Below are 20,899 nucleotides of genomic sequence, written 5' to 3' on the forward strand. Positions count from 1 at the left end.
AGGAAGGGGTGCCCTTGGTTGGACTGATAGCAAGGGCCTGCTTTAGACCATCCTCCGATATAAGCTAATCAAATCACTCGATTTTGAAAGCTATTGAGATAGAGGCAGATGGAAGGACCGAAACTGGCTTAACATTAGGAGTCATTTGGTTTAAGATATAATAATTTCAGGATAAAATGTAGAATTATTTTGTTTCATATTTGGTTGGAGGTATTGGTAGCTCTTAGATTATTTATCCCACCATTTTTGTCATAGTAGTGAAATGAGTAATCCCATATACATAGTGAAATAATCTATACCAAAATAACTTATCCAGAAATTAAACAATTTTAGAATAATTTGTTTCCAATCAAATAATTCCAATATTTTAGGGTGCGTGATAAAATATTTATATGTATATATATATATACTAGTAAAGAAAGCCCGGGCAGCGCCCGGGCCCAACATTAATAAAGTTACATTGTTACTCTCTCCGTCCCATATTAGATGAGAATCTTACTAAAAATTTTTTTTNTTTATTCACTCTTCTTATATAGTAAAATACATAATTTTGATACGGATCCAATAAAAAAGTGAAATCACTTTTTATGGATGCATTGGGAACAAAAAAATGAAATCCTTATATATATATATATATATATATATAAGTTTTTTCTTTTTCAACCCACTCCATCAGCATATACTTGCTCCGGATAATTTTTTCAATTTTTATTTTTTTAATTACGTTTAATATTAAAAATAAATTTATTTTTCATTAAATTAATATTTAATATAATAGATAATGACTTAAAATATTATTTTTTCATAAGTCAATTAGGAAGCATGTTAGAAACTTTATTAATTTTGATTGAATCATTTTAATTTATTATCTTGAATTAGAATTTAAAGAAACTTTCCATTAATATTTGTTTGAATAAAAAATAATGAATTTATCATGAGCTTTGTATATTCTTACTCTTGAAGGTTGCTCTATCATTCTTATGACATCTGAAAAAATTAAAATTAAATTTAAACTCGCATAAAATTGTATAGATCCGTAATTTATATTAATTTTAAAAAATTTACCTTCCACCACAATTGTAAAACCTTCTCAAGTCTCAACCCATATAGTCTTAGACCCGCTCCACTCTATTACCACTTTTATATGTGAGCGAGAGATACTTTATGCACCGAGTTATCGTTTTATAAAAGCAATCACTAAATTCAAGAAGATTTATTGGCAGCACTCTTAAAGAGTTTCGTGCAACCTCTTCTTACAAGAAAGGCATTCGGTTTACACAAACCTACAAAAGTTGCCACTCACATTTTCAATGATTACGTGGCGTACATTGGACTAATCTAAAATTCTAATTTTTTTTTTTAGATTTTATGTAAGTAGAGATGATATTTTTAATAAATAATTTGTTTATTCGTTTGGAAAATAATATGTTTTGTTATAATTTTTTAATTTAAATTTTACATTAACATATTTAAAATCATAAAATTCAAGGACATTTGATATATTTAATATATTTTTACTCTAAAAATGCAAGATTCAAAAGCTTTGTTTCTTTTTAAAATTTTATGTCAAATCAAAACATGACAAAAGAAACACAAAAAAAGATAATATAAGTAATACTTAAAAGGAGAAAAATGAAGATAGGAGACTAGCTTATATATAAAAAAGTCATTTAACTTGAACAAACAGACACATGCGTCATACTTATTATTCTACACAATAATTTATTTTCTATCTGACATCCTATATATTTTATATTATATAACACTTGTATGTCTATTTATTTAATTTTAAACAAATTTATATGATTATTTATAGACTCAAAAAGAGATCGATTGAGACTTTTGAAAACCTAAATAAATATATAGTTTTTTTTTTTTGCATAGCTTGAGGCTCTTCCCATTGATTAACAGGTGTCCATCTTAATACATGTGTTTAGATACCATCAACATTTGGCAAGAGGATAGAATGCATGAACATTAATAATCCATGCATCCCCTTTTTACTAAAAAGTGTATTGGATAAATTAAAATTGTTTTTTCTTTTATTTTTAAAATTATTATGGTAAAAGTAGAAATAAAAATAGCTTAAGATTTACGTATATCTTGTTTTATAATACAATATAAAAAAGTAATCACCAAAATAATGCATAATACTACATAAATCGAATATAAAAAAAGTAATCCAAAGTTGCGTAAAACTACGTAAACTAAATATAAAAAAAAGGCCACTGAAAAAATGAGTAATAATACAAAAAATTAATATGAAAAAATAGTTATACAAAAATATAATTAATATAACGCCAAATTAATCATTGACCAGACGAACAACATTCAAAAAAAGCATATTATTATTATTATTGTAATGCGAGTCTGAATTTATCAAGCCAATACATATCAAATACAAAATATTTAACAAAGAAAATAAAACAACATAACGTACAACCATATATATGAGAATAGGTGTTTTATTGATAGAGCATACACTTAAGGGTAAAATTAAAGCGATAATTCTGAAAAGATCATTTTCTTCTATTAACAGTTTCGGGTGCAGAAGCAACGTTGGCGTAAGCCACGACAGTTGCCACCCGTAAACCCTTCGGTATGGCAAACGGAACCGCAATTGGTATCGCTAAGACATTTCCCCTTGAAATGGTGGCTCTTCGACTCACAAGTCCTTGCTTCTACACTTGTTGTTGGTCCTGTATAATAAAAGTTTGAAATATTATTTTTATATTATTATGTCATTTTTATTTTTAAGATAAGATAGACTTCAAGTTACACATATGGTTTTTGATATGGAAAAAAAAATTCAAATTGAATTTTGAGAAAAACTCCATTTATATCATTCCTTAAATATTTAGCTCATTCCTATTATTTTCGTTTGAGAAAGAGTTCATACATGTTATTATTTCTTTATGAAAGATAATTTTGATTTTGCAAAATTATTTTAATGCATGGTTAATTATAATTCAATTACGTCATTAATTAAAGGAAAAATGCTCAAATATGCCATCAAACTTTAAGAAAAGGCTCATCTATACGCTCATTAAAAATTTAACTCATCTATGCATTTCCATTTGAGAATGGACTCATCCATATTGCCACTATTTGTTAACTGAAAATAATTTCGATTTTGCAAAAATCATTTTATACACGTGGTCAATTATGATTTAGCCACGTCATTAATTAAATAATTTTTTAAAAAGAAAAACATTTCAAATATATCATCACACTTTAAAAAAAAAGCTCATATATATCACTTGTTCAAAATTTTATTCATTTAAGTTAACAAATAACGACATGCATAAATGAGTCTTTTTTCAAAGAAAAAGAAGAAGATATAAATAATCATTCATCAAAGTTCGATGATAAATTTAAACTTTTATTCCTAAAAAAAATACAATTAAGTTGATAAAAAAAGAAAGACAAACCAGTGGCCAAAAGCAGCATAGCTACAAGGAAGAAAGTAGCAAACAAACGTAGGGAGTTTCCCATATTTATATATATAGAGAGAGAGTTTTAGAGAGAGAAGGGAGAAATGAGATTTAATTTGAGAAGTAGAGAGTAAACTAGAACTAGAAGGGGCCTTTTTATAGATACTCAGTTGTCGGGTCGGATCGGGTAAAAAAATACAACCCGATTCGTTTAGGTTTGGGTTTGGGAAACCATGTTCAATTGGTTTGGGTTTTTCATGGCTAAATTTGATCTGTGTGGGGTCGGGTAACTACTACAAACAAATATTTTTTTTTTTTACATGAATCAGTGAAAAATTAATGTAATAGAATATGATTTTTCTATTCATTTTTCACTGAATCAGCTTAATGAAAAAATATAGGGTGATAAAAAATAAAGTCTCACTAAAATAATGAAAATTTCCTAATTTTTTCTCTTATTACCGATTTAATCAAAATATCTGCAGCTGAATATTTTTTAGTGGAGAAATAATAATATTTTAATAGTGACTATACCGTGTCGAGTTACTATAAATATTTTTTTTGGTAAGTTTAACTAAAGTTTAATATAAGATATTATACTTATAAGAGCAGATACTACACTTGAACTTACATTTTCAATTTATTGATATAAAATATTTTAGGGGTGGTACCTTGCTGCTAAGTACAGAAGATGAAATATACGTCCTCCATTCATTTTTATATGTCATCCTTACTATAAATAATTGACTCGTAATACTTGTCATTCATAAAATCAATACATAAATAATTAAAATAATCTTTCTATTTTACCCTTATGAGTTATTAGTCTTGAAAATATTCATTTGACCAATATAGAAAACTAATATGGGGTGAATAAGGGAAGAATAATAAACTTGCTTAGTTTCTTAATGCACATAAATTTAAAATAGTGGCATATAAATTGAAACAAAGAAAGTATTATAATATCAAAGCACTAGTGGTCTAGTGATAGAATAGTACCCTGCCACGGTACAGACCCGGGTTTGATTCCCGGCTGGTGCATTAGTTGAGTGCCATGAAGACAATTGTGCAAATGTGAAANTTCAGCATTGAATTGATAAAATCTTACCTAAAATTAATTAATTTTTTTTAAAAAATTACTCAAATAAATCATCTATTTAAAAGTTGAAGTAATAATGTGCATCTAAACAATTAGAAAAATAATTTTTAAATAAATTTTTTAGGCCTCAAAGAAAATTTCGCTTTAGGCCCCAGTTACGTTGAGCCGCCCCTGAGTCTGGACAAGAGCAAAATGCCTTCTATAAGGATCAAATACGGTAAGACACTTTGGCTGCACCAACAAGTTGGTAAAGAAAGTTAATATCAAGCAAACGCAATCATCTAGTCGATCTTAACATTAGATGGTTGCATTTCTGCTTCATACTCTATTCCTCTCTGTTTTTTCGGTTATGCTATCCATCTTCTGAACTCAGCGTTCGCTTGGTCTTAACTGACTTTTTTCTTTCTTCGTTTACTATTCGTATTATGTTGTTCGAGTACATAAGATGAGTCTCATTCGATATTTACGAGCAAAAGAATACTAACACAAATGAGGTTGTAACAATATTATTACCTTAAAAAGAAAAGTGACTTGATCATACATAGGCAAATACTCCTAACTAATTAAATTTGGAAAGATCAAACTTTCTGTGTAAACGAATTCTTTCAGAATGACATTAGATTGAGGCCATACTCCAAACGGTCCTTTGGATGTCCTAAATACATAACAACAACGACCCAAATGTCCGCAACACAGTAGCACTTCTCCATCCGAAAACATATATTTTGATATGGTTGATTGAAGATTGGTACCTGTTGACACCCAATTTTGGACCTCCACAATATACATTAATCATCGAGCTCCTTCAATTTTAAACGATTTAAAGTAATAAGTTTTATAAAAATTCAAAAAAATATATATATAGTCTGCAAGTTATATTAAATAGTTTTGGTCACTTTTCTTATCATTTTTAAATAATATATATATATATATATATATATATATATAATGATGTATATAATTAGTATATTTTATAAGTATTCAAAATTCGTTTCGAAAGATTTTAATTTTTACTTAATTAGCCGGTTAATTGGGTTAGTTAGTTTAATGCTTATATTTTTGAGTTATTTGTTTATATCTAAAATAATTATTTCATTTCGTTAAAATTAAGAAACTCATTAATTAATTTTATATAAATCCATCTTATTTAGCTTTTGACCGAATTCACCAATTATCTCAATTTGGCTAAGTTTTAACTCTAGATGGTTATAATCGTAATCCATTTAGCCCTTTTGAAATTGCAATTTTAACAATTCTCTAACCTTACATATAGCTTATTTAAATAATCACCAAGGGGCCTTTTTTTTAAAACATCTTTCAGCCCACATTCCCAGCCCAAAACAGCATCAGCGCCTACAACAACTGACCCAGCCCCATTTTATTCCCAAAAGGAGAACCCATAGACAACAATAGCTCCAACGTCCCAAACACCAATACACCGAGCAACGTCGATCTACACGAAAAACACACGAAATCCATTCACAACGTTAACATCCACTCCAACGTTAACATCCAACTCCAACGTCCCTTTCGATCCGTACAGCAGGGGCACCTGCAATCTCGTTTTGGCAGTAGCGCGAAGTCGTTCTTGCCATGCGTGAGATGAGGCCACGTTGCTCGTCAAGGACAAGAGATCGATCTCCGCGGTCCATCTCTCTTTTCCTTTTCCGGAATGGGGCAAATTTTTAGATAAAGGGTGTTTGTCCAAATCGGTGAAAGATTTGGATTTTTGAATTTTGAATTGGGCCTTTGTTTGCTAGAAGTTAGGTCGGTTTTCCCCCGACTTCTGAATCCCATTCTCCCTTATATATATCTTTGTTTGTTCTTCACTGGAGGGAGATTTTTGGGGAGTTGAAAATTTTGATTAGAGCAAAACAAAATATTAAAAGTGCCTTAAGTAGAGTAGTCAAAAAGACATACAAAATACATTAAGAAAGCATAGAAGATAGGGGATTCTAGTTTTCTGTCCTATTTCACGGCCAGCGCTCCATTCGATTTCAGTTGTGGTCGAGATTTTAGTCGAACTTGTTGTTTCGTTGTTCGCGTCTCGCATCTGTGTGGAGGTCGCTGCTCGTCCCTTGCTCGTCATTGTCTCATTCGCTGCCCCCAAAAAGGTATATAACGTCCCTTCTCTGTATCTCTCATTTTGTATGATGTAAATGTGTATACTTTGGTGTTCGGGATGTTGGTTCCTGTTTGTTGTTGTTCCTGGTCTATAAGTTTTTCATATCATAGTTGTGAATTTATTTTTATTTTTTTATATTTGGATGTTTCTTCAGTCATAGTTTACTCTCTCTTGGATCTGCATCAATAATCAGTGGCTGGCATCGTGCCATTCTTTCTCCGTTTTTAAGTTAAATGTGTGAATTCGAGTTTTAAGCTTACCTTCGTGTTTCTGTTACTTTCTCATCTTGAATGTGCTCACTAAAATAAATTGGAGTCTGTTAGTTATGAAGAGACTTGTTCTGTTTAGCTTCTAATAGGACTTGATATTTGTTCAACTTTATTTCATTATTGTGGTCGTCTAATGTTTAGTTTGAGTTATGTAGTGAAGATAATGAGCTTAAAAAAAAATATTGTTTGAGTCCTGTTTAGCTAGCTGAAATAAGGAGCTAAGTCTATGTTTATTCAACTATCAAATAAAAGTATTCTATGATTGTTTAGTTGTTATTATTCAAAGGAGGTTTTCTTCCATGATTCACCTCTTTCATCGAGTTTAATGGGTCTAATTATATGGTCCCGAATACTATTTCGTTCAAACTCCCCTGTTTTTTTTATTAGATCCCGTAATCAGTTCGTAATTTATCATTCCTCTTGTCGACATGATGTTTTCTCATTTAGAACAAACTATGGTTTACTCGGTATTTCGTTGTAGTTTCTTCATTATTTGCCGTGACTCGAACCGTCTACCTACAGGTTGATGTGACGATTGCCCAATATTAGAAGGGACAAATTGTGTACTGTTATAAAACAAAAGGTTTTTAGGACTAGAATTGGTGGGGTGTGCCAGGCTAAGGCAGTAATGCAACGCCTAAACGACACTTGAAGGTCCCAATAGCAAGCTACCGTGATGAACCTTCCCCCTTAAAAAATAGAGTTAATATCGTGTGAGTTGATGACTCACATATCAGATATTAAACTGATAAGAACAGATACTACACTTGATCTTAGCCAAAAGGCCGAGAAAGGTATGATTTTCTAAGCGTTATGCTGGGTTATTTTATATCATTCGATGTCTGCTTGTTCTTCCCTCTTCAATTTCCAATAAATAACATGATCTTGACCTATTATTTGTTCAATTTGATCGATTTGATATTTAGTTGATTCTTTTATCTTTTCACTGATACCTAATTGATAACGAACCTGAATGACTTTTTTAGGGCTAATTCAAACAATTTTGGTTGAAGCAATTCTTTTGTTCGTCCCCAACTAATCTAACCTCCTGAAATATACAGCATTCTTGATCCTTTCTTTTACTAGAGAAGTCCGGAATCATAAATGGATTGTCTCCTCACTGATGTCGATACAATTGAGAGTACTTTCCCTCATTTATCCTTATATGGAAAATTTTATTACATTTTCAATTTATTATTATGAAATAGTTTAGATGTGGAACTTTGCTATAACTATGGAACATGTAATTCTTAAATCATCAAAAGGAGCAGTGGTAGAGAACTAGGATCCATCCACACCTTGTCTAATACCCGACAAAATAGTGCATTTGATCCTCTCTTTTTCCATATTTTAAAATGTCGTTGGAGATTACAAGATGGTAAATCAAATTCAATAGTATTATAAAACTATTCACCAACTTGGAATGGCATTATGGATCAAACTGCCCAATATTAGAAGGGACAAATTGTGTTCTATTAAGAAACAAAAAGTTTTTAGAACTAGAATTGGTGGGGTGAGCCAGGCCAAGGCAGTAGTGCAATACCAAGGCGACTCTTGAAGGTCTTGATAGCAAGCTACCGTGGTGGACCTTCCCCCTAAAAAAATAGAGTTAATATCGTGTGAGTCAATGACTCACATATCAGATATTAAACTGATAAGAACAGATACTACACTTGATCTTAGACAAAAGGCCGAGAAAGGTATGCTTTTCCATGAGTTATGCCGCGCTATTTTATATGTCACTTGTTAAATAAAATCTCTCTTTCTAGGCAGTGTGGTAACTTATTATACATTTCTCTCCAAAAACAAATGCTAAAAATGTTTTCTTTTTTCGATGTGCATTCACTAATCTCTTCAAGCTGATCTGAAACATTTCATACAAAATACGATTCGTCATACAGATTTCTGGGATAAAACTGGCAAATTAGAAGGACTCTAAGAAGTCCATCTATCAAAATTAAGGCCATTGAAACAAAGTTTTCGAGTTATTTTTTGATTCGTCGAAGGATTTTCTTCATTTATTCAACATTTCCTCCCTTGAGTCTATGCATTTAGTGTATTTGTGTAAGTTTGTCCCTTTATCCCTTGCTTTGTATTTGAGCTTTTTGCTTGATCAAAATTAGTTTGACAATTCTGGCATCTATGCCTTCTTTTTTTCTTTTAATCTTTCATTCTTTCCTGTTATAAATGTTGTGTAGTGTTAGTTGTTCATTAAAAAAAAAAGCTCGATTTTTTAAATTTAAATCACACATATAACCAACTTTTCGTGTGTCTCGATAATAAAACCAAAGAAAAGAAGAAATTAAACAAAGATCAGTATATGAAAAGGAAAAAAAAAAAAAAAAAGAATACATAAGGTATCAAGAATTGATCAATACAATTTGAATTACTTTTAACAACATTAGTACTTAGTGCAATCTGTAGGAAAAAAAGATACTTTATTGTCCAGAAGATCATATCCAGATATAGCAATTTCATCTGCAAGCAATATTGTAAGACAAACCAAACCTTCCTCCACTTGTGCAAATGAGCTTGAAGGCGACAACTCTAAATCCGCATTTGTAAAATGTGTAACAATCGTTGGAGCATCAATCGTGACATTCTAAGATTCGTAACATAGACGAAAAAGTCTTTTGATGGATCATCCTTCCTAGTAGCACTAATTGAATCTACCAGTATTGATTCCATATTCAACATTGGATAGATATAGCATGAAGCACCAGTGGTCTAGTGGTAGAATACTACCCTACCACAGTACAGACCTGGGTTCGATTCCCGGCTATCGTGGTTCGATTCCCGGCTGGTGCATCGACAAAATAGTGCATCTGAGCCTCTCTTTTTTCTATATTGTTTTCTTTCTAAAAAAGTTTTGGCTTGGGGAAGGTGATTACAAGATGGGAATCGAATCCTAAAAGATTATTATATATAGGATCATAGTTCAAGGCGACTCTTGAAGTTCCCAATAGCAAGCTACCGTGGTGGATCTTTAGAGTTAATATCGTGTGAGTCAATGACTCATATATCAGATATTAAACTGATAAGATCAGATACTATACTTGATCTTAGCCAAAAGACCGAGAAAGGTATGCTTTTTGATGTGTTATGCCACGCTATTTTATGTCATTTTGATACATAAAATCTGTCTTTCTAGCCAGTGTGGGACTAGAAGAGCTTCTCTGCTATTTAAGATCGTGATGATATCAATATACTTCCATTTTTTCCTAAAAAAATATTAATTAAATCTTGATTGATGAAACTTATGATTAAGGGAGCAAGAATCATTTGTCTTATGGATCTCACAAAATCGTGAATTGAAAAACCTACATGAGGACCCATTTGGTAGAAAGTGATGAAGAGTTGTTGGACTCACCCTCTTCTGTTTCTCTTGTTGATGCTGGTGAAAAGGATTCAACTACTAAATCGACTTTCACAAGTTTAAGTGAATCACCTTACTGGAAGTTTAGATATAATTAGAAGCTCAGACTTGATAATGGAAGAATTTATGTTGAGTGAGACTCAGTGTATTATTGTTCTTAATCTTTTTGACCAGTTGGAGAATCAAAAGGCTCGAACTAACAAAAATGCAGAAGAGCAGCTGAAGATTAGGAGAAGAGTATTGTTTCATTCGGTGGTCGAATGTCTGGAATTCAGATGTAGACAGAGTTTTGGCAGAGGTTTTGAAGCTTGAGCAAAATGGACCACATAGGTCAAAAGGAAGGAGTGGTTGTCCACTTTGCCCAAACTTCAAAACCTCTACCAAAACTTTGTTTACATATGAATTCCAGAGATTATAGTCCATAGATATTTGTAACTCTAATAAAACTCAAATAAAAATCAATTCAATACTAGTGCTAACTAGAAGTGAAAGAACATTCTTGTAATTTATAACGATTTCAAAATAAATAACATAAATACACAATTTTTCAAAGTAAAAAAAAGTAGTATTAGAAGAAGAAATAAATAAATATACTTTGAAGAATAGATTAGATATATTGGGTTTGTTTATTATAATTAATATACTTTTAATGTAAATAAGTAATAGTTACAATTAAATAGCGACTAATGTTTTAATTGTGGAAACTTCTACGTATCTATTTATCCATACAATCTATACTCGACTACATATACACACATCATCTTCTTATTTTAAATTTTTATGATAAGTCTAACACTAATTTATAATTCCCTCAGTATAAAACAAACTAATATTAGTTAATACTTTATATCATTCATTTGCGTTATTAAATTTGACTTTATTCATTTCGATCTTTTCCACCCTTCTCTAACCAAATATGAATCGTAATTATATTTAATGAATTGAATTTTGTAGAAAAATAATAAACAATTAATATGGAGTAATATGACATTGATACAACTTGACCTTATGATGAAAAAGTAAGTTATACCATTTCTTTATAATATCTATAACAATGATTATGTCTCAATTATTTTAAATAATATAGTTATTTCTTTTTTGTGTATATAATTTTTTTTAAAAGTTTTCACGCAAGCATATTTCTCAATAGATTTTATAACTTACATAACAAACACCAATAAAGAATATATTTTAATCATTAAGATTTATTTCTTTTAAGCAATCAATTATAAATTTTAAAACTTGATTAGTAATTAGCAGATTTTTCAACATAATTAAGTTACTAATTTCAACCAAGAGAAAATAGTTATAAATTTTAAATTTGATTTATACTTAAGCAGAATTTTAACCATAACTAAGATAAATACGTGAGGAAGTGGTATCTCTTTAGGATTCACTCTAGCATTTTAAAATACTAATTTGAACTGCAAGAAATTATAAACTTATACCAATCAGAAGTTTGTATAAAATTAAACTTAAGAGGCATCATAAAGATACACAAGAAAGAAAGAAAAAAGAAAGAAAGAAATAATACAATACACATATCATTACGACTTTAATAGTTAAAAATAAAAGGAAAAACAAAATTAATACATAATTTTGTAAGATCTTGTCGATATCCACTTCATAAGTCTATCAATATCCATGAGCTTTTTTCTTTAAACAAAAGAGAGGCATCACACTTGTTGATATCTACTTCAAGTCTATCACTATTCAAAATCTTTCTTCATATCAAAAAGTAGTTTGACAATTCTAGCATCTATGCCTTCTTTTTTTTTGTTATTATCCGTCATTCTTTTCAGTTATAATGTTGCGTAGTGTTTGTTGTTCACTAAAGCTCTCTTATGAAACCTTTTAAATTTAAATCACACATATGACCAACTCTTCGTGTGTCTCGATAATACAAATAAAGAAAAGAAGAAACAAAGATCAATATACGGAAAAAAAACATAAGGGGGACTAGATTAAGAATATGTTAGGATTTTGTAAATGCAACTTCTTGATTTCATTTTCCTTACATTGAACACATTAAAAAGATGAGATCTCCATCAGTAAGCATTAGATAGAAAGAGTACATAAGATATCAAGAATTGATCAATAAAATTTGAGTTACTTGTAACGACCTTAGTACTTAGTGCAATCTATAGGCAAAAAAGACTTTATTGTCCTCAAGATCGTATCCAATTAGGAAATTTCCCTATGCCAAGTTTCCAAATATACAAACCAAACCTTCCTCCACTTGTGCAAATGTGCTTGAAGGCGACAACTCTAAATCTTCATTTGTAAAATGTGCAACAATCGTTGGAACATCGATTGTGATATTCTAAGACTCGAATGATGGATCATCCTTACTAGTAGCACTAATTGAATCCACCCCAATTTTGATTCCATATTCAACATTGGATAGCTATAATAATTAAGCACCAGTGGTCTAGTGGTAGAATAGTACCCTGCCACGGTACAGACCCGGGTTCGATTCCCGGCTGGTGCATTATTCGAGTGCCATGAAGATAATTGTGCAAATATGAAAACTTTGGGTCTTCACCATAGCTGATAATAAGACGACAAAACAGCACATCTGAGCCTCTCCTTTTTCCATTATTATTTTTAAATGTCATTAGAGATTACAACATGGAATCGAGTTATTATATATTTGGTCATATACTATAATTGACTCTGGTAAGACTGTATATATAGGGTCACCATTTAACACTGGTCTCAAGATTTTATGAATTATAGCTAATATATAGTTTAGTATCTGATTTTAATTCAAATGTGCATTGGAATGGAACATAGAGAGAGAGCTTTTATGGATCAAACTGCCTAATATTAGAAGGGACAAATTGTGTACTGTTATGAAATAAAAGGTTTTTAAAACTAGAATTGGTGGGGTGTGCCAGGCCAAGGCAGTAGTGCAACACCTAGGCGACACTTGAAGGTCTCGATAGCAAGCTACCGTGGTGGACCTTCCCCCTCAAAAAATAGAGTTAATATCGTGTGAGTCAATGACTCACATATCAGATATTAAACTGATAAGAACAGATACTACACTTGATCTTAGCCAAAAGGCCGAGAAAGGTATGCTTTTCCATGTGTTATGCCGCACTATTTTATGTCATTTTGTTACATAAAATCTGTCTTTCCAGTCAGTGTGGGACTAGAAGAGTTTCTATACTTTTTTCCAAGAGACAAGATTCACTAGTAATCTCTTCTCTGGTTTTACTATTTAATGATAGTACTATATATTTATATGATTAGACTATCTAGTCTCTTTTTATTGATATATAGAACAACATAATTTATGAAGGATGGTTCAACAAGGAAACAATTGCAGAGACAAAGAAATTAAGATCATTCTTCTAATTTGTGACGTTCGATTTAAATAAAACTGGTGATAACCAAAGAATGAAATGACACACCCTTTCATTTAAAAGACACTTACTAAACAATGAAAAGACATACTTNCATTTATAGTTAGTGTAATTCTTTAAGATTCAGTTGAACATATAATTTTCCAATGCCTAAAGATCTAACATTTTGCTACAAAGAAAAGGAACATTTTATATACATAATTGTAAGACTAGTCGTGATTGGACCAGTGGCAGAATTAGGAATTTACACCAAGAGAACTAAAAAGAAAACGAATGTCACGTATGGGATTTAAACATGTGATTTGAAAGCTATTTTGACTCCTCTATGCTACTTCCCTCCAGTTTTATTTCTTTTATCAAAGGGATTCAACGATTTATATAGAATTATAATATTTACAAAAATGTTTAGGTAGTATAAATTTTCAACGGACGGGATTTCCTTCCCTCCGTTTAGCTCTGCCGTTGGATGGGGTGCTCAATGAAGAACATATACCTCTCTATTATTGGCTATAAAAAATTGTTTTTTTGGCATGGAAATATATGCCGGACATGTGAAGAGGGGGTATGCGGATGCGCCAGTTAGGAGGCGTGAGAGGTTGACGGCAACATAAATTAGAAGAGGCAGAGGAATTAAGGCCTTGAAGAGTGAGGTTGAGGGGGGAGGGGGGCAGTGATTAGACAAAAGATGAAACAACTCTAGCTTACAAAACACATGACCCTAGATAGGAAGGTTTACCGATTAAATATTAAATATTATGGTACTAGCTAATAAGTATTGGAGTGTTGTAGCATTTTTTGTGGGTGAGGTAGCAAGGCAAGTATTTTCCTTCATTTGTCCTTTTATAGTAATTTAATTTTATATCAAGAAATCAAACAATAAGTTACATTTTCAATTTATAAATATCATCAATGTAATGAAAATGAAATTCTTGGATAGGATAGTCGGACCCAGGATTTGAGTGCGTCGAAGACACCTCTATATGTACTATGTATGTTAAAGCAATTAATTTTTCAATGAAACATACCGCTTTAATAACTGGCATCTCGACATTACATTTTTCAATTTATTGATATCAAATAGTTTAGACATATACTTTGTTAACGATTAAACAAAATGGAATATTAAAATCATCAAGCACCAGTGGTCTATTGGTATATCAGGATGATTGAGCTCTCTCCATATGCCAAGGCAACACAGGATTCTTAATTAAAGATAATACTAATGAAATATTGTTCTTCAATATGATGATTGATATTCTAAATGCAAATCTCATACTTAATTTCTAGAGATATATAAAATGAAGAATTATGAGAGTAAATTAATTCCAAAAAAGCTTAGGACTAGAATTGGTGGGGTGTGCCAGGCCAAGGCAATAGTGCAACACCAAGGTGACACTTGAAGTCCCAATAGCAAGCTACTGTGGTGAAAAAATAGAGTTAATATCGTGTGAATCGATGACTCACATATCAGATATTAAACGTAATGCCGGGAAATTTTATATGCCATTTGTTACATAAAATCTCTGTTTCCAGTCAGTGTGGGACTTGAAGAACTTATGAAGACAAATGCTAGAAATATGCTTCTTTTTCGATGTACATTCACTAATCTCTTCTGGTTTATTCCAGCTGGTCATGCCAGAGAATCTGAAACTTTCATAAANATGGATTGATCTGACCCACAATCTGTCATTGCCTTGTCTGACTTCCGTCTTCCATTAGGCATCTCGGAAGAGGAAAGTAGATTGGGGCTGGATCGAATAGTGCGTTGCAATTCTCAGGCTCTCGAGGCATACTAGCGGGGCTCAGGGGATAGCAGAGAGAGAAAGGAAAAGAAGTATGAGAGTGATTTGGCTCATAGAAGCGAGGATCTGGAAGAGAGGGTCCCTTTTACAACATAGGAGGGGGGGCCTCGTTCCTAAAAAGCCTTTCCGATTGCCTCCGTCCCTATCTCTTAAAGCAGGGTCAGGAATGACGAATCTCTTTTGTTCAATCGACCTTCGGCGTAAGCGACTTCGTACTGCTATAGGCTCTAGGTAAAGTTTGGAAGACCGCGACTGATCTTGAAAGGGAATGAATGGTAGTTCCTCATATGAAATTATTGACTCTAGAGACGTCTTTTGAAAGCCGTCATCCTGGATTTTCTTTCCGTCCGTAATATCTAACAAGTCGAGTCTTATGTCGGTCATATAGAACACCAACACATAGAAAAAGACTTTCATGAATAGCATGCTCGCACACGTATACCCTTACAAACCAACTCGCTCGCTTCGACCCTCGCCCCTTTATTTGAATACCCACCTACGACTTTGATTGTTATTAATCACCATCAATACCTCGGTCTAGGTCCGAGATAATCCTTTGTTCCATTTGCCAATCCTGTTCCTGTTAGGAATCAATTTGAATGCTCTTGGATGGGTAGTTGAATAGGGGGATAAATCTTTTTTTCTCTTTTATATTGAATGTAGTCTCTATCATCATCTCTATTCCCCTTATCAATTCTTTCACATTTGAATTTCTCTTACATTCTACGTTCCCGAAATGGATCCAAACTCTTGTGCTCACTTATCCCAAGTATAGGATGTTTTCCCTGAGCCTCTTTTTCACATTCAACCATGAGAGGGCAACTTGAGCAAGGCAGCCTTGTAGGAGACATTGGATGTAACCAGCCTTCAAAGGCGGAGGAGCGGGAGTATACAATGACAATGTCGGGGCATGAGTGCCTATCAACTTTTCTATTCTACCCTCTCATGGTTATAGGACTTAGATATGAACACCCCCCTTCGTTAGAATCCACCCTAAAGTTTCTTAGTAAACAGGGGTACCGTACTGGCTTACCCTTTGGCTGACTTCCTGGCCTTTTTTATTCAAAGAAGGCAAAGAAGGAGAGGAAAGCACAGACGGGAAAGAAAGGGAAAGCTCCTACTCAAGTCATCGAGTGACATTTAAAACAAGGAGACATTTTAAAACCTGTTTGCATAGGCTCATGCACTGATTTACGTTCAATGTTTTATTAGGAAAATATACTTTGGATTGGTTCAAGAGTCGCCACTTAATTTTTAAAGAAAAATCAAGAAAACTATTTTTTCAATAGATTAAAACAGGGAATCAATTGAAAATATGAGGGGGTTCGGGGGTTCATATTAGTGTTCTAGGAAGGGTTTGAAAGCACCTAGAACACCCGCTAATGCGGTTATCCGACGGTTAACTATTTGGCTAAATTTGTTTGACTTTAATTGAATTGCACAATTTCTATAGTTAGGACCATTTTAAGGGAGAAGAATATTGAAATATTATCTAAGTGAAGTATTTTTTGTAAAATTACTTATTTATTTATTAAGTCGGATAAAGACGAATAACTTCGTTAAGTGATTAATTCAAAATGGATATCTTTCGGGGATTTGAATTTTCTACCTTAAGATTAGTGGAAAATATTGGTAAGTAAATAAACACGATAAAAAAGCAAAGAGGGAAAGAGACTTGGGCCCAAATCTGGTTTTCCTATCCGCCTGGACCAACATTTGGACCTATTTCGTTTTGGGACCAAAGACCCAATATTCAACACCTGTCCTAAACTAATCTTTGAATTTTGCTTCTCTTTGGGCCTCTGGCCCAACCCTTGTCTCCTTGTACCTGTCCTAGTAACTAACAAATAATAATAATTACAATAAATGAGATTAGGCTCAAAATAACAAAATACAAGTTTCTTTTTGTGCAAAGAGTGGGCCTTTGGCCCAATCTTTCAATTCTTCTTTGCTTCGAATGCTTTCAACTCCAAGACCTATTCATCGATATTCACGGCTGTCCGACTCAAAAAGAGGAATTCGAGCCTTTGCGGCTCTCCCAAAATGCAAGAGGGAATAAGAGTTCATGGTGAACTCGGACGGATTTCACATAAGAAAGAAAACACATAAAAATAAATTAGTACCTACTTATAATAAAATTGACAAAGGTGATTTTGAATTAGCAAATACTTGAACTCAAACATAAACAAATTACAACATAACAATCAAATCTAGGGTGATCCAGTAGACGTAATCTTATCACATTACTCAACTTAAAATGAAAGACATTTTATCCTCACTATTAATAAACTTCAAAACTTCTTTTGAGAAGAATGAGATAAGAGAGCAAAACATTTTGAAGAGGCAGTAGCTATAGTAAAGTTGTTTACATAATATATATATATATATAACATTTATATATATATATATAACATGGACTAAATAATATATGTATATGTTTACATATATAAAACACGGACTATATATATATGTTTACATAATATATATATATATAACATGGACTAAATAATATATATATATGTTTACATATATAAAGCACGGACTATATATATATGTTTACATAATATATATATTTATTTATTTATAACAATTGACTAAATAAAATGATAAAAGCATATTAAAACATGGACTTAACTAAACGGATTTATCATGTAAGGAAAAGAAATGCCCCTTTCTTAAAAGTTTAGATTTTTTTTTTTTTAAATTTTTTTAGAAGAGACATAGAAACAAACAAAACTCAAGCACACTTACAACAAATCATATTAACATACTAACTTAACTATGAACATGATACTCTAGACTAGTCTAATGTTAACCCCAAGAACAATCAAGCACATATCATCTAATATAGGATCTAAAATGAGTCCAACTAGCAGATTTACACTAATATTTGAGTCATACATATAATCAAATTAAGACTAAAATAAACTAGTTGACAACTAAACAAATCATTCGAGATACTAGACTACTCAAGTAGAATTATACCAAACACATAGCACTCAATATAGAGATAGAAACAAAACAATAAATAAATAAAAAAAATAAAAAATAAATAAATAGTAATATTGAATCAACACACAGAAATAGGGAACTAAACAAACTAGATTAAAATGGTAAAGGGAGTACCTTTTTTGGAGCAGGAACTGGGACTAATGAACCGAGCGAAAGCTTTTCACCATGAAACACGATTTTGAGAATTCCGAAACTAAGCAGAAGCAAACGAGAAAAGACTAAGCAAATCTCTTTCTTAGCCTCTATGATTTCAAGATTTATTTCCTAAGTATTTGTATGTAACCGTATATGGCTAGTAATTTTACTGTATTCCTTTTTCTACTACCTGCTCCTTCTCCCCTCTAAAATGAAGATAAAAAATTGGTTTATATAGACGAAGATTAAGACTGAGTGAAGGGGGGAAAACGGGAGGGATTGGGGGCCAACTTTTATTCAAATTCGAAATTCAAATCTCTTTTTAGAGATAAGGCTGCTAGCTCCAACTAGTACTAATTCCAACAGATTGAGAAGGAGGGTCGTCCGATCTTGGCAAAGACGAGTGAATCGCGGAGATAGGGACACGTCGAGAGGAGAGAGACGCGCGCTACTGCTGGATCGATTTTGGTGGGCTGCCGGTTTCTGGGCTGAGTTCGCTGGTCTGCTTTTGGGTTCATTTTCGTCTGGTCACGCATGAAGAAGGAGAAGAAGAAGAATGTGGGGGTCGTTTGTACGTTGTATTGCTGGTGTATTGTTGGTGGGCTGTTGTTGTTGTTATACTGATGTTGGGGTTGAAATTGAATGGAGTGGTGGGCTGATTTGGAATTAAAAAGGGATGGGCTGCTGGAGATTTAAAGCAAGGCCCAAAATTGGTCTTAAAAGAATTGAATGAATTGGTAAGAAAGGGACTAGAAAATAGCCACATGATTTGCAATTATGGCCATAGAAATTAAGAAGTTAGCCAAATTGAGTATAATTTAGAGAACTCGACTAAAATTTAGATAAGACGAATTCATATAATTAATTAATGAGCTTCTTAATTTCAACGAAATAAAATAATTAATTTAATTATTTATTAATAAAGAAAAAAAAATATAAGTATTAATTAAATTAATTAACCAAATATTTAATTAAAACAAAATCTTTTTGAGGCGACTTTCGAATAATCATAAAATATACTAATTGTATACATAATTATGCAAAACATATATATTATCTAAAAATTATAAAAAGTGATAAAAATGACTTGCAAACTATGTTATTATTAATTAATTATTATTATTATTATTATTTTTGAAATTTTATAAAACTAATTATTTTAAATCGTTTGAAATTGAAAAAGCTCGATGATTAATCTATATCGGGGAGGTCCAAAATTGGGTGTCAACAACTGTCCCTCGTTTTACTCGGATTGATGCAAGAAATTTGAGGAAAATGAAATTGACTAATCCAATTTTGACCGACCACGTTTTCATCTTTAGGAAAAAAGGATTTGGTACGGACTTTAAGAATTATGGCCGAACCCCGGTAGTGGGTTTCCTACATATCTCAGGCTATATGAGAATTCAGGCCACTTGTAGTTCGATACGCTTGATTTGACGCATAATTTTAAAAGAATTCAAAAGTCATCCCGATATCGTATTATGAAGGGACCTAAGTGCCCGAGAATAAGATTTAAGAGTGAATGTTGGAATTTAACTGAGTTTTCAACATTGATCCTGACTATATATCCCTTAACCTAGGGAATCAGGCTGCTTGTAGTTCGACTCGATCGATTGAAATGGAAATCTATTATGCAAGATAACCTTTGGTTCCGGAATAGTAACAAGTAAGTCGAGTATGAAAAAGAAGTTTGCAATCTCTTAGCCATGAATGTGGTGCACTTCACACCCATAATTAAGAACTTACACGGACATAATTTTAAAAGCTCTTGGTGCATTATCACTCAGATTGGAAGAATGCCTCCGGTAGAGAAAAAAAAAATAAAAAAAAAAATTCGGATGCAAAACTGAAACCGACAAACCCAAAGATGTACCCACATGCCTTTTGATCGGGGTGTGGTTTGATTGTGGTGGAAGTCACTCCTCTGCTCGCGTTCTAAGAGTTTGGCATTCCTCTTTGGACTATGTCCCAGTTCGCTGCTTAAAAAAAGTTCCACGTCGTGCTGCATCCCTTTTGATGTCGTCCGCACCGTGTAGACACTTAATTTCTCTCCCTGAGCGTTTGACGTCAACTCCATCAGATTTGACGTGAAGCAAATAAAGCTTGTGTCTCACGTTTACAATATAATCTTTAATGTACTCTTCCTTTGATGTCAAAATAATAAAATACAGACTGATGTAATATGTTGATGGCTCTCTTGATGACGTTTTTACAAATGAAAATAATGACGATGATTCTTCATTGGTAAGATGATGATAATAATGTGATGATAT

General features: G+C 32.2%; 1 protein-coding gene, 4 non-coding genes and 1 pseudogene across 5 annotated transcripts; 1 reads left to right on the forward strand and 5 right to left on the reverse strand.

The window, feature by feature from the left end:
• Positions 1-2,343: 2,343 nt before the first annotated feature.
• On the reverse strand, positions 2,344-3,553 carry LOC125842211 (defensin-like protein). Its single transcript, XM_049521459.1, has 2 exons — positions 3,432-3,553; positions 2,344-2,699 (listed from the first exon to the last, which is right to left on the reverse strand). The coding sequence occupies exons 1-2, from the start codon at positions 3,493-3,495 to the stop codon at positions 2,533-2,535; spliced, it is 231 nt and encodes a 76-aa protein (XP_049377416.1). The 5' UTR covers positions 3,496-3,553; the 3' UTR covers positions 2,344-2,532.
• A 3,976-nt stretch (positions 3,554-7,529) lies between these two features.
• Positions 7,530-7,725, reverse strand: LOC125843409 (U2 spliceosomal RNA). Its single transcript, XR_007444007.1, has one exon. It is a non-coding gene; the product is annotated as a U2 spliceosomal RNA (small nuclear RNA).
• Positions 7,726-8,435: 710 nt separating this feature from the next.
• LOC125843420 (U2 spliceosomal RNA) lies at positions 8,436-8,631 on the reverse strand. The gene has a single exon (XR_007444018.1). It is a non-coding gene; the product is annotated as a U2 spliceosomal RNA (small nuclear RNA).
• Positions 8,632-9,848: 1,217 nt separating this feature from the next.
• On the reverse strand, positions 9,849-10,014 carry LOC125843433 (U2 spliceosomal RNA; annotated as a pseudogene).
• Positions 10,015-12,723: 2,709 nt separating this feature from the next.
• TRNAG-GCC (transfer RNA glycine (anticodon GCC)) lies at positions 12,724-12,794 on the forward strand. The gene has a single exon. It is a non-coding gene; the product is annotated as a tRNA-Gly (tRNA).
• Positions 12,795-13,189: 395 nt separating this feature from the next.
• LOC125843406 (U2 spliceosomal RNA) lies at positions 13,190-13,385 on the reverse strand. Its single transcript, XR_007444004.1, has one exon. It is a non-coding gene; the product is annotated as a U2 spliceosomal RNA (small nuclear RNA).
• Positions 13,386-20,899: the final 7,514 nt, after the last annotated feature.

Source organism: Solanum stenotomum, chromosome 10 (assembly GCF_019186545.1).
Source record: "Solanum stenotomum isolate F172 chromosome 10, ASM1918654v1, whole genome shotgun sequence".
In the NCBI taxonomy this organism is placed as follows: Eukaryota; Viridiplantae; Streptophyta; class Magnoliopsida; order Solanales; family Solanaceae; genus Solanum; species Solanum stenotomum.

Excerpts from the sequence above, each read along its gene's own strand:
- LOC125842211 (XM_049521459.1), bottom strand. The coding sequence starts at position 3,495 with ATGGGAAACTCCCTACGTTTGTTTGCTACTTTCTTCCTTGTAGCTATG. Across the intron at positions 2,700-3,431 it reads TATGCTGCTTTTGGCCACTG|GACCAACAACAAGTGTAGAA; the intron begins GTTTGTCTTTCT and ends TTTATTATACAG.